A 13,600-nucleotide genomic window follows, 5' to 3' on the forward strand; every position below is an offset into this window, starting at 1 on the left:
CCTTTCAGTATGGTATGGAGCTTGCAACAGTTCAACAAACCATACCGTTTTTTAAAAAAAACATTGGAATATAGAAACAATGGGAGGCCATTTAGCCCCTCGAGCCTGTTCTGCCATTCAATGAGATCTTGGTTGATCTTGCCCTAACTCCATATACCTGCCCTTGTCCCATATCCCTCAATATCTTTGGTCATATCCATCTCAGATTTAAAGTTAACAACTGACTCAACCAATGGCTATTTTGAGGGAGAGAGTTCCAAATTTCTACCACCCTTTGGGCTCAGTTTTCCCCAGGTTGTCTTTTGGCGTACTTGAAGAGTTACTCCTGTGTTTTGGGGCCCAAGTACGCCCCCAAAAAATCCAAGTTTCCCCGTTTGTATTCTTTTTGACACCGCCTGGACTGTCGTCTAGTTTTGCGGATGGAGCCTTGATCTGCGCCAAAAAGATTGGGTTGCTGCGGTAACCAGGGACACGATGCAGGCTGAGGCTGGAAAGTGAAACATACAGCCAGCTCACAGCAACCTGCATAAGCACATTACACATTGCAGCAACTTAGCTCCATTAAATTATTAAAGCTCCCTCTCGATGCTCGTGCCGGTCCCAGCACCTATCCCTGGCTGAATGGCCTCCCGGTCCCAGCACCTATCCCTGGCTGAATGACCTCCCGGTCCCAGCACCTATCCCTGGCTGAATGGCCTCCCAGCCCCAGCACCTATCCCTGGCTTAATGGCCTCTCGGTCCCAGCACCTATCCCTGGCTTAATGGCCTCCCGGTCCCAGCACCTATCCCTGGCTTAATGGCCTCCCGGTCCCAGCACCTATCCCTGGCTGAATGGCCTCCCAGTCCCAGCACCTATCCCTGGCTTAATGGCCTCTCGGTCCCAGCACCTATCCCTGGCTGAATGGCCTCCCGGTCCCAGCACCTATCCCTGGCTGAATGGCCTCCCGGTCCCAGCACCTATCCCTGGCTGAATGGCCTCCCAGTCCCAGCACCTATCCCTGGCTTAATGGCCTCTCGGTCCCAGCACCTATCCCTGGCTGAATGGCCTCCCAGTCCCAGCACCTATCCCTGGCTGAATGGCCTCCCAGTCCCAGCACCTATCCCTGGCTCAATGGCCTCCCGGTCCCAACACCTATCCCTGGCTGAATGGCCTCCCGGTCCCAGCACCTATCCCTGGCTCAATGGCCTCCTCCCTCCCAATCCCTGCTCCTAACTATGCCCGAAAGACTTCCCCTCCCTTCTCTCCCACTCTCTCTCACCTCTCTGCTGCTGCTGTCCGGGCCCTGGAACTGCAGCTGCTGGGCTGATTTACTTATCTGCACCGATTTTCTTAACTGCTCAGAAGGTTTTTCGACAGAGGCCACATACGCGGCCCAAGAAGAGTTGGAGTAAATCGGAGCTGGCCAAACTTGCCTAAATGGGCATAATTGGCGCGGGTGGCAGGTTACGCACCCTACCACGACTCAAAAAAACACGAATGCAAAAAAAACTTAACTAACTGAGTTATGCTCGAGCACGTTGATTGGGGCAACTTGTATTTTTTAACTTGGGCCATAAAAAGCAGCGCGCCAAAAATAAAATGCAAATCACTGGGAAAATTGAGCCCTTTGTGTGTCAAGTTTCCAAACTTCATGCCTGAAAGGTCTGGCTCTAATTTTTAGACGATGCTCCAGAGTCTTGTATATAATCCCCAACCAGCGGAAATAGTTTCTCTCTGTCTACCCTGTCTGTTCCCCTTAATATCCTGAAAACTTGGATCAAATTACACCTTGACCTTCTAAGTTCGATGGAATACAACCTTAATTTGTGTAATCTCTCCTCGTAATTTAACCCTTGGAGTCTGGGTATCATTCTGGTAAAGCAACAAATTATTACAAAGTTACATGATTATAAAGGAAATTCCAGCCTTTTATTAGTGGTAGAGTGTGCTTTAATTAGCTCATGGTTTCCTATTCTAACATAGAATCAACTAGACCATTCATTATAATCTCCAATAGGTGAGAGAAAACCATATCAAAAGTAAGATTGAATAATATTAAAAATAATAAAGAGGATGTTGCCAGGATTGGAGAACTTTAATTATGAGGAAAGATTGGATAGGCTGGGGTTGTTTTCTTTGGAACAGAGGAGGCTGAGAGGAGATTTAATTGAGGTGTATAAAATTATGAGGAACCTAGATAGAGTAGATAGAAAGGACCTATTTCCCCTTAGCAGAGGGGTCAATAATCAGGGGGCATAGATTTAAAGTAATTGGTTGGAGCTTTAGAGGGAATTTGAGGAGAACTATTTTCACCCAGAGGGCAGTGAGGGAGGGCAGTGAGGGTCTGGAACTCACTGCCTGAAAGGGTGGTAGAGGCAGAAACTCTCACCGCATTTAAAAGGTACTTGGATGTGCACTTGAAGTGCTGTAACCCACAGGGCTACGGACCAAGAGCTGGAAAGTGGGATTAGGCTGGATAGCTCTTTGTTGGCCGGCGTGGACACAATGAGCCGAATGGCCTCCTTCTGTGACGTAAATTTCCATGATTCTATAATAGTCTTCAGCTTACGAACTTGGATAATGCTTCTTTTTCAGCTTTTTCTCCGCACACACTTTTAAACTTCCAAGAACCTGTAAGATGTGGAACATTAGGTGGCTGTTTCAAAACTTTGCATTTAGTTAAACGTCACATTCAGTTGAGTATGATGGTGCATTGGGATACATTTATCTCAACGTCACCACCACATACCAAAAAACTGCAGCTGCGATGCCCAGGGTTTCTGTCCATATGCTCGCTGGCAGCAGAATATACGGCACAGAAACAGGCCATTCGAACCAACCAGTCCGTGTTGGTGTTTATGCTCCACTCGAGCCTCCTCCCGTCTGTCCTCATCTAAATCTACCAGCTTACCCTTCTATTCCCTTCTCCCTCATGTTCTTACCGAGCCGCCCCTTAAATGCATGTCCCGACTGGCACGGACACAATTTAAACTATTCATAGAAGATAAAAATTACGACACAGGAGGAGTACATTTGGCCCATTGTGTCTGTGCTGATGGAGCTATGGGAGTTCGAATCTGCAGATATTCAGATAGTCCTAGATGTCACTATACTTGCTGCACTATTGGCATTTCAAGCCTGTATGTATAGTTTGCTATTTTTAGTAAATGTCACTTACAGCTTACTGTTACAGCGTTTATCTACTTTAAGGAACATTATTTTATGAATGTTACTTGTTGCTGGAAATGGAATTTGGGTTCTCCGAGATAAGACTGATCTGAAATAATAATTTATATATTTTTTTTTAACTTAATTTAACAGGTTTGGAGTTATTCAAAATGTAATCAATTCAGTTTCAACGCATCCTCCTGCAAAATCCATTGGCTATTTGCTGCTTTTTATTCTGGGCATTGAAACAATGGTAAGTGGTGCAAACTATTTTCCAATCCTGGCTAAAACAGAAGTATCCTAACTCTTTGGGCAATCCCAACTCGGGTAGATTTGAGTTCCCAGCACAACATTACCGCCAATTGGGCAAGGAATTTCACAGAAAACGGTGGTGTGAGGGGAAAAAAGTAAACTTAGTTTTAAAACTACCACAGGAAGTGGTTGAGGCGAATAACACAAAAAAGACTTACTTTTATATAATGGCTTTCGCGACCACTGGATGTCCCAAAGCGCATTACAGTTAATGAAGTACTTTTTAGAGTGTAATCACTGTTGTAATGTAGGAAACGCGGCAGCCAATAACAAGCAGCAATGTGATAATGACCAGATAAACTTTTTTAGTGATGTTGATTGAGGGATAAATTTTGGCCCCAGGACACCGGGGATAACTCCCCTGCTCTTCTTCGAAATAGTGCCATGGGATCTTTTATGTCCACCTGAGAGAGCAGACGGGGCCTTTGTTTAACGTCCCATCCGAAAGACGGCACCCCTGACATGGCAGCACTGGCGTGTCGGCCTAGACTTATGTGCTCAAGCCCCTGGAGTGGGATTTGAACCCACAGCCTTCTGATTCGGAGGTGAATGTGTTACCCACTGTGCCACAGGTGACATCATTTCAGGGGAGGCTAGATAAGCATGCGAGGGAGAAGGGAACAGAGGGCTATGTTGAAGAGAGTTAGGTAAGGAAGGATGGGAGCAGAAATGCCGGCATGGAATGTTTGGGCCGAACGGTCCCACGGCAAATGTGATGAATTACCAACGCCCAGTGCAACATTTGAAACAAATGAGCAGACTGTACGGCTTTAGGACAACCTCTTTGGCCCTAATTAATTTTACAGTTGTGGAGTCTCATTCCTTCAGAATTTAATTATTGTTGGAGATTTAAAAAAAAAATTAAATAAAAACTTTTTTTTGCTTTTTCTTTGTCTCTTTTATCACTCTCTCTCAATCCCCTCTCTTTTGCTTTCTGTACATGATTTTGCATTGAATTAAATATTCTAACTTGCACGTCCTGGACCGAGGGGCTGAAATTCAGGGGGTCAGAAAGCTGGGGCACTTACCATTTTTTTTGCTGTTTTTACCGTCGGGTCCGATGAGGAGGGAACTCGATCGATTTTCTCCTCTGACGTTTTTTTTCAGATCGGACCAGAAGCCGGTAATAATGGGAGCGGAAGTGCGACGGGAAGTGTTGGTGAGGGGCGGAAGTGGGAGCGGAACGGAATCTCTGCTGCTGTCACTCAGCAGCGGAGCAGTGGTGATGTCACTGTACGTGTACATCACCACGTGTCTCCCCTCATTTAAAGGGGAGAGAAGCAGCGATATATTTTTTTTTAAGTTTCAGCCACTGGTCCACCAGTGAGAGTTTCAGCCGGGCCAGCGGCCTGGCACCCAGGAGGGCGTGCCTGTTGGCGGCCTGGCCGAACCTGTGGCCAGAATTGTCCGGCCGATCGGGAAGTTGGCCCGCAAACAAAAAACATGGCTCATAGGAAAAAAATAAGATGCACTGACAGAAAAAGCTGTCGGGGCACACGCGGTGGATCATCGATTTTTTTTTTTACGGTAAATTCCACGCGGAGTGGGATGGAGGTGCAGTAGAGCGATGGTACGCGCTTTGATGACGCGCTTGGGGCAGCAGCGGGATGGAAGTGGGGACCGCCCGAAAAATCCCCAAGATGAATTTGGATCGTGGCGGCCAGTGGGCTGCAACGTGGCGGCTACTCGATTCTGCCGCATGGCCGCCGCAAAATGGCGGTAACGAGCCTTATCCGGACCCTGAATCTCAGCCCCTGCGTGTCTCTGAGGTGTCTTCAATCTGGTTGAAGAGCCTTGCTGTTGCTTGACCTGCTCACACACTCCACAAATCCCCTGTAGAGGGCGCCGCGCTGAAAAGGATCTCATTGAATGGTGGAGCAGGCTCGAGGGGCCGTATGGCCTACTCCTGCTCCTACTTCTTGTGTTCGACAACACTGCTTTACACCACTTAAATAGAAATAACGAGAGCACACTCTAAACTGCCTTTGCGGAAATAAGCTGCAGACATTTAGCCGTGCTGACACCTTAACAATTTATCTTCGGATGTTGCAATAAATACTGAGTGTTGCCAAACCATTGTGTTGTGGCACTAACACAGATTTCCATTTCCCTTAGCTGTGCTTTGTGTAATAGTGTTCCTGACTTTAAATTGTTTTGCATCCATGTCTGATGTCAGGATGTTAATTGTTTTTTTAGATTGCGAGTTTCTTCTACCGTGAAGTCCTCACAATTGGGCTGGTCGCATTTGCAGGTTGGCCACTGCTGTCAAAATTGTCTCATCGGAACAAGGTGCCCATCTGTTATTTCACTTATCCGGTATTATTAGATCCTAAAAATAACCTGTCTTTGCATGACACTGGCGTTTCGCTATCTATCTTTATAGCCTTACCTAAATATAAATCTCACTCTTTTTTTTATTAAATTGTGTTCAAAACAAATTTACAATGTGGAGACAGAGTAATGCAAGGATTTAGAACGCCAAGCTTTTCATCTCTGGGACCAGGTTTTAGTTGGAGTATCGCACTGTCTCTTCCTTCTATTTCAGGCATTGAAATCACAGTGAGTAGCAAAACATTTTTCTGTCACAGATACTGTGTCTCAGTGGGTAACACTCTCTCCTCTGAGCCAGAAGGTTGTGGGTTCAAGTCCCACTCCAGAGACTTGAGCACAAAAATCGAGGCTGACACTCCCAGTGCAGTGCTGAGGGAACGTCGCACTGTCGGAGGGACAGTACTGAGGGAGTGCCGCACTGTCGGAGGGGCAGTACTGAGGGAGTGCCGCACTGTCAGAGGTGCCGTCTTTTGGACGAGACGTTAAACCGAAGCCCTGTCTGCTCCCTCAGTTGCCCGATCTCCGTATCCCTTGATTCCCTTAGATTCCAAAAGTCTATCTATTGTGTTCCGAACACAGATGAGGCTGCACACACGGAGGTTAAAGTAACAGTGACCTCAGTCTTTAATAAGACACTCCAGAGTGAGAAACAGGCCTTAGGGGGCCGGCTTATATACAGTGCTCCCAAGGGATGCTGGGATCCCTTGGGACTTCAGGGGATGAGCTCCCTGGTGGCGGAACATGGGAGTGCATGCTTTACAGATACACAACACTATCGATCTCAGCCTTGAATATACTCAACGACTCAGCATCCACAGCCCTCTGGGGCAGAGAATTCAAAAGATTCACCACCCTCTGAGTGAAGCAATTTCTTCCCATCTCCGTCCTAAATGGCTGACCCCTTATCCTGAGACTGTGACCCCTGGTTCTAGACCCTCCAGCCCAGGGGAAACATCCTCCCTGCATCTACCCTGTCAATCCCCCTCAGAATCTTATATTATTTCAATGAGATCACCTTTCATTCTTCTTTCCCACGGCTGACAGGGAGCGAGTCATTTTGCTTTATATACAAGTATTCAGTATATCCAGAGATGGGAACTGTGATCTCTGTTCTTTAACAGTAATTATAGCAATTATTACCCCCACCCCCAGGAACTGGAACAAATGCTAAGGTTTTTGCGCATCTGTCAGTCTCCGCTGTAAACCCAGATATAAAAGGGTTGTCATCTACTGACTGTAATATTCACGCAATCTGGAAAATCTTATTTTACAGGCTAAAACTTGGTTGCCACATCAATACGATTTGTGTTAATCTTATTTTTTATTTCTGATACTTGGTTTTCTTCCACTTAGGTGTTGTCTTTAAGTTGGATTTTTTGCAGCTTCATCCTGGCTGTATTTCCATTGATGCCAGTTGTTGGAAGGAACCCCAATATTACACTTGTGTAAGTTTACACGCAATCACTTCTTCCTAAAAAAAATTAGTGTTTTATCTGGAAATTGGACAAATTTAGATCGAGGGATTTTAATCATTCAGTACGGTGGTAATGTGCAAAGTCAAATAAGTTACGCGTTTTTATGTTTTCAAACAATAATTGAGGAAGAAATCACTTTTAAATATTTTGAGACCCGATATGTGTCGTGTGCCGCATAGACCAGGAAGGTTCCATCTCTGGTCTCTTCTGAGCTTGACAAGCTGAGCCAGGGCAGTGGTTGAGGCGCTACAGTTAGCCTCAGTGCCCCTGGCTAGGCAGTGGACAAATCGAAGCGGGTTTCCGTTCCTGATGGCTATCAGGAGAGAGACAGAGAAAGATGGTGTCTTTCCTCATTCTAATTTGATTTAAAAAATAATAATTTTGAAAGCAAACAAAGCAACTTTGAGGGAGCAGATAAGAGAGGAGGAGAGAAAGTGAATTGTGAAAGAGCGGCAGGTTAAAAGAGAGGAGAAGGTTGAGAGGGGATAGAAACATAGAAAATAGGTGCAGGAGTAGGCCATTCAGCCCTTCGAGCCTGCACCACCATTCAATAAGATCATGGCTGATCATTCACCTCAGTACCCCTTTCCTGCTTTCCCTCCATACCCCTTGATCCCTTTAGCCGCAAGGACCATATCTAACTCGCTCTTGAATATATCCAATGAACGGGCATCAACAACTCTCTGTGGTAGGGAATTCCACAAGTTAACAACTCTCTGAGTGAAGAAGTTTCTCCTCATCTCAGTCCTAAATGGCTTACCCCTTATCCTTAGACTATGTCCCCTGGTTCTGGACTTCCCCAACATCAGGAACATTCTTCTTGCATCTAACCTGTCTAGTCCCGTCAGAATTTTATATGTTTGTATGAGATCCCCCTCATCCTTCTAAACTTCAGTGAATACAAGCCCAGTCGATCCAGTCTCTCCTCATATGTCAGTCCTGCCATCCTGGGAATCAGTCTGGTTAACCTTCGCTGCACTCCCTCAATAACAAGAACATCCTTCCTCAGATTAGGAGACCAAAACTGAACATAATATTCCAGGTGAGGCCTCACTAAGGCTGTGTACAACTGCAGTAAGCCCTCCCTGCTCCTATACTCAAATCCCCTAGCTATGAAGGCCAACATACCATTTGCCGCCTTCACCACCTGCTGTACCTGCATGCCAACTTTCAATGACTGATGTACCATGACACCCAGGTCTCGCTGCACTTCCCCTTTTCCTAATCTGCCGCCATTCAGATAATATTCTGCCTTCGTGTTTTTGGCACCAAATGGATAACCTCACATTTATCCACATTATACTGCATCTGCCATGCGCTTGCCCACTCACCTAACCTGTCCAAGTCACCCTGCAGCCTCTTAGCATCCTCCTCACAGCTCACACCGCCACCCAGCTTAGTGTCATCTGCAAACTTGGAGATATTACACTCAATTCCTTCATCTAAATCATTAATGTATATTGTAAATAGCTGGGGTCCCAGCACTGATCCCTGAGCCCTGCGGCACCCCACTAGTCACTGCCTGCCTTTCTGAAAAGGACCCGTTTATCCCGACTCTCTGCTTCCTGTCTGCCAACCAGTTCTCTATCCACGTCAGTACATTATCCCCAATACCATGTGCTTTAATTTTGTACACCAATCTCTTGTATGGGACCTTGTCAAAAGCCTTTTGAAAGTCCAAATACACCACATCCACTGGTTCTCCCTTGTCCACTCTACCAGTTACATCCTCAAAAAAAAATCTAGAAGATTTGTCAAGTCTGATTTCCCTTTCATAAATCCATGCTGACTTGGACCGATCCTGTCACTGCTTTCCAAATGTGCTGTTATTTCATCTTTAATAGTTGATTCCAATATTTTCCCCACTACTGATGTCAGGCTAAACGGTCTATAATTACCCATTTTCTCTCTCCCTCCTTTCTTAAAAAGTGGTGTTACATTAGCTACCCTCCAGTCCATAGGAACTGATCCAGAGTTGATAGACTGTTGGAAAATGATCCCCAATGCATCCACTATTTCTAGGGCCACTTCCTTCAGTACTCTGGGATGCAGACTATCAGGCCCTGGGGATTTATCGGCCTTCAATCCCATCAATTTCCCTAACACAATTTCCTGCTTAATAAGGATATACTTCAGTTCCTCCTTCTCACTGGACCCTCGGTCCCCTTGTATTTCTGGAAAGTTATTTGTGTCTTCCTTCATGAAGACAGTATTTGTTCAATTGGTCCGCCATTTCTTTGTTCCCCATTTATAAATTCACCTGATTCTGACTGCAAGGGATCTACGTTTGTCTTCACTAGTCTTTTTCTCTTCACATATCTATAGAAGCTTTTGCAGTCAGTTTTTATGTTCCTGGCAATCTTCCTCTCATACTCTATTTCCCCCCTCCTAATTAAACCCTTTGTCCTCTTCTGCTGAGTTATAAAATTCTCCCAGTCCTCCGGTTTGCTGCTTTTTTTGGCCAATTTATATGCCCCTTCCTTGGATTTAGCACTATCCTTAATTTCCCTTGTTAGCCACGGTTGAGCCACCTTCCCCGTTTTATTTTTACTCCAGACAGGGATGTACAATTGTTGAAGTTCATCCATGTGATCTTTAAATGTTTGCCATTGCCTATCCACCGTCAACCCTTTAAGTATCATTTGCCGGTCTATTCTAGCCAATTCACATCTCATACCATCAAAGTTACCTTTCCTTAAATTCAGGACCCTAGTCTCTGAACTAACTGTGTCACTCTCCATCTTAATAAAGAATTCTACCATATTATGGTCACTCTTCCCCAAGGGGCCTCGCACAACAAGATTGCTATTTAGTCCTTTCTCATTACACATCACCCAGTCTAGGATGGCCAGCTGTTGAGTTGGTTCCTCGACATATTGGTCTAGAAAACCATCCCTGATACACTGCAGGAAATCCTCCTCCACCGCATTGCTACCAGTTTGGTTAGTTCAATCTATATGTAGATTAAAGTCGCCCATGCTAACTGATGTACCTTTGTTGCATGCATCCCTAATTACTTGTTTGAAGCTGTCCCCAGCCTCATAGTACTGTTTGGTGGTCTGTACACAACTCCCATTAGCGTTTTCTGCCCTTTGGTATTCCGTAGCTCCACCCATACCGATTCCACATCATTCAAGCTAATGTCCGTCCTTACTATTGCATTAATTTCCTCTTTAACCAGCAACGCCACCCGGCCTCCTTTTCCTCTCTGTCTATCCTTCCTGAATGTTGAATACCCCTGGATGTTGAGTTCCCAGCCTTGGTCACCCTGGAGCCATGTCTCCGTGATCCCAATTATATCATATCCGTTAACTGCTATCTGCGCAGTTAATTCGTCGCATTGAGGCACAGAGCATTCAGGCTTGTCTTTTTAACACACTTTGCCCCTTTAGAATTTAGAATGAGTTGATTGAATGCGAGAGAAGGTAGTTGAGAACATATGGTGAGAGAGGAGGGGCGATTCAGAGGGAGAAAGGGTTGAAAGAGGGAGAGAGGATTCAGAGACAAGGATTCAATACCCCTCACTGGTTACTGGCGGATGGAGTTCAGTGTGGAGAAGTATGAAGTTATCCAAATTAAATCCAAGATATGCAAATCACAATATTCTCTTAATGGTGAGAGACGAGGGACTGTGGAGGAGCAAAAGGGATTTGTGCACAATAAACAGTCGAAGCGAGTGCACAGGTACAAAAGTTAACCAGAACGGATGGAATGTTGACCTTTATCTCAAGGCGACTGGAATGCGAAGGGGAGGAAGTTAATGTTTCAGTTGTACGGAGCTTTGATCAGATTGCATCCGGAGCACTGCATCCAGTTTTGGGCACCGCACCTCGGAGAAGTCTTGGAGTGGGTGCAGCGCGGTTTACCAGAATAAGGCTTAAAGGTTTAAATTCTGAGGACATGCTTGTACAAAGTTATCTTGTACTCCCTCGCGTCTAGAAGGTTGGGTGAGTGATCCAATCGAGGTGTTTAAAATGATCAAAGGAATTCGAGAGGGTAGAAATAGAGAAACTATTACTTCCAGTGGGGAGAAATCCAGACTCGGCTGGGAGGGGGGAGAAGGAGGGGGGGGTGCGGGTGGTGGGGGGTGGGGAGGGAAGGAGAAGCAGCAGTTGGGCACAATCTCAAAATTAGAACTAAACCATTTAGGAGTGAAATCAGGAAAGACCTTTTACACAAAGGGTGGTGGAAATCTGGAACTCGCTCCCCTAAAAAAAAAACTGTGGATGCTGGGGGTCAATTGACATTTTCAAGACTGAGATCTGAGATTAATCAACAACAACTTGTATTTATATAGTGCCTGTAACGTAATGCAACGTCCCAAGGCGCTTCACAGGAGCGTTATAAGACAAAACAAATAAATTTGATGCCGAGTCAGATAAGATGAAATTACGGCAGAAAGAGGTAGGAGTTAAGGAGCGTCTTGAAGGAGGAGAGAGGGGTCGGGAGGCGGAGAGGTTTAGGGATGGAGTTCCAGAGCTTGGGGTCCAGGCAACAGAAGGCACGGCCACCGATGGTGGAGCGATTATAATCAGGGATGGTCAAGAGGGCAGAATTAGAGGAGCGCAGACATCTTTGGGTGGGGGTGGGGGGGGCGGGGTGGGGTGGGGAGGCAGGGGGAGGGGGACTGGCTGGAGGAGATTACTGAGATAGGGAGGGGTGAGGGCCAAGGAGGGATTTGTAAAGAAGGATGGGAATTTTAAAATCGAGGCGTCGTTTAACCAGGAGCCAATGTAGGTCAGTGGGCACGGGGTGATGGGTGAGCGGGACTTGGTGCGAGTTAGGACACAGACAGCCGAGTTTTGGATCACCTCAAGTTTACATAGGGTAGAATGTGGGAGGCCAGCTAGACGTGTGTTGGAATGGTCAAGTCTAGAGGTAACAAAGGCACGGATGAGGGCGTCAAGGAATATAGAGTTGAGGTATAGATCACCGTGGTCTGATTGAATGGCAGTACGTTCAAGGGTTCATTAAATGCATCTGGCCTTTTCACATCCACTGCCCTATTTGTAATTTTATTCCACAGGTTGTTTTCTCTCTATGTGAAGAAGAATTTCCTGATATCAGTCATAAAATAAGCATTATCTTGTAAAACAGTGAATGTGGTCCCTGGAAAGCACACTGCACCATGTTAAATCCTGGGCTGGAAAATTTACTGTGATGAAATGTTCCATTTATTGTAGATTAGTGTAGTGATTATATTCTATACTTTAAGCTGGGTATATACGTGAAAAGGAAAAATTTGCAGGGGCTACGGGAAAAGAGCAGGGGGCAGTGGGATTAATTGGACAGCACTACCAAAGAGCTGGCACAGGAATGATGGGCTGAATGGCCTCCTACTGTGTAGTATGAATCTCTCATTTTTACAGGTTTGATGGGCTGAGTGGCCTTTTTAAAAAAAAAAAAAAATTTGTTCCTGGGATGTGGGTGTTGCTGCCAAGGCCGGCATTTATTGCCCATCCCTAATTGCCCCTTGAGAAGGTGGTGGTGAGCCGCCGCCTTGAACCGCTGCAGTCCGTGTGGTGAAGGTGCTCCCACAGTGCTGTTAGGGAGGGAGTTCCAGGATTGTGACCCAGCGACGATGAAGGAACGGCCGATATATTTCCAAGTCAGGATGGTGTGTGACTGGGAGGGGAACGTGGAGGTGGTGGTGTTCCCATGCGCCTGCTGCCCTTGTCCTTCTAGGTGGTAGAGGTCACGGGTTTGGGAGGTGCTGCCGAAGAAGCCTTGGCCTACTCAATGTCACAGAAGATCAACAAGTATATTTTAATTTGTTGTCTTTTCATGGAAACAGAACAGGAGCTGGAGTACTGACTATCATTGCCACCTTCACCTTCTTCACTACTTTCAAGACTGCAAAGACAAACACAGTTGAAACTACAGTAAACCGAAGTATCTACACCGCGCAGGTTTGGATATATTCCTCATATTTATACAGGGTCACATTCTTATCCAGGACTTTTAATTACTTTTAGTAACATGTATTTACCTTGCGCCCTTTAAAGAAAGAACTCCTTCTTATCATTGCAGCATTGTGATTGCTGATTGAGTGATATTCACAATTCTCTCATTCTATTCTTGAACTAAAAGGGGAGTAAAGGGTTATGGGGAGCGGGCGGGGAAGTGGAGCTGAGTCCATGATCGGATCAGCCATGATCTCATTAAATGGCGGAGCAGGCTCGAGGGGCCGAATGGCCGACTCCTGCTCCTATTTCTTATGTTCTTATGCTCCGAGTACTGATTTTCACCAGCACTTTGTTAAATGCACATTTAATACGTAAAATGTGCACCAAATATAATTCTTTAAAACATTTTATAATCAGTGGAAAATATA

At 45.7% G+C, this 13,600-nt stretch overlaps 1 protein-coding gene across 6 annotated transcripts in view; it reads left to right on the top strand.

The window, feature by feature from the left end:
* Positions 1-13,600, top strand: part of pign (phosphatidylinositol glycan anchor biosynthesis, class N) — a 204,013-nt gene that overhangs the window by 117,377 nt on the left and 73,036 nt on the right. For all 6 annotated transcript variants that reach the window (XM_070880352.1, XM_070880351.1, XM_070880346.1 and 3 more), the window contains 4 exons: positions 3,302-3,401; positions 5,657-5,749; positions 7,145-7,236; positions 13,061-13,175. In XM_070880352.1, coding sequence (XP_070736453.1) covers positions 3,302-3,401; positions 5,657-5,749; positions 7,145-7,236; positions 13,061-13,175 — 400 coding nt within the window. The remainder of the gene's footprint in view (positions 1-3,301; positions 3,402-5,656; positions 5,750-7,144; positions 7,237-13,060; positions 13,176-13,600) is intronic.

Source organism: Pristiophorus japonicus, chromosome 5 (genome assembly GCF_044704955.1).
Source record: "Pristiophorus japonicus isolate sPriJap1 chromosome 5, sPriJap1.hap1, whole genome shotgun sequence".
In the NCBI taxonomy this organism is placed as follows: domain Eukaryota; kingdom Metazoa; phylum Chordata; class Chondrichthyes; family Pristiophoridae; genus Pristiophorus; species Pristiophorus japonicus.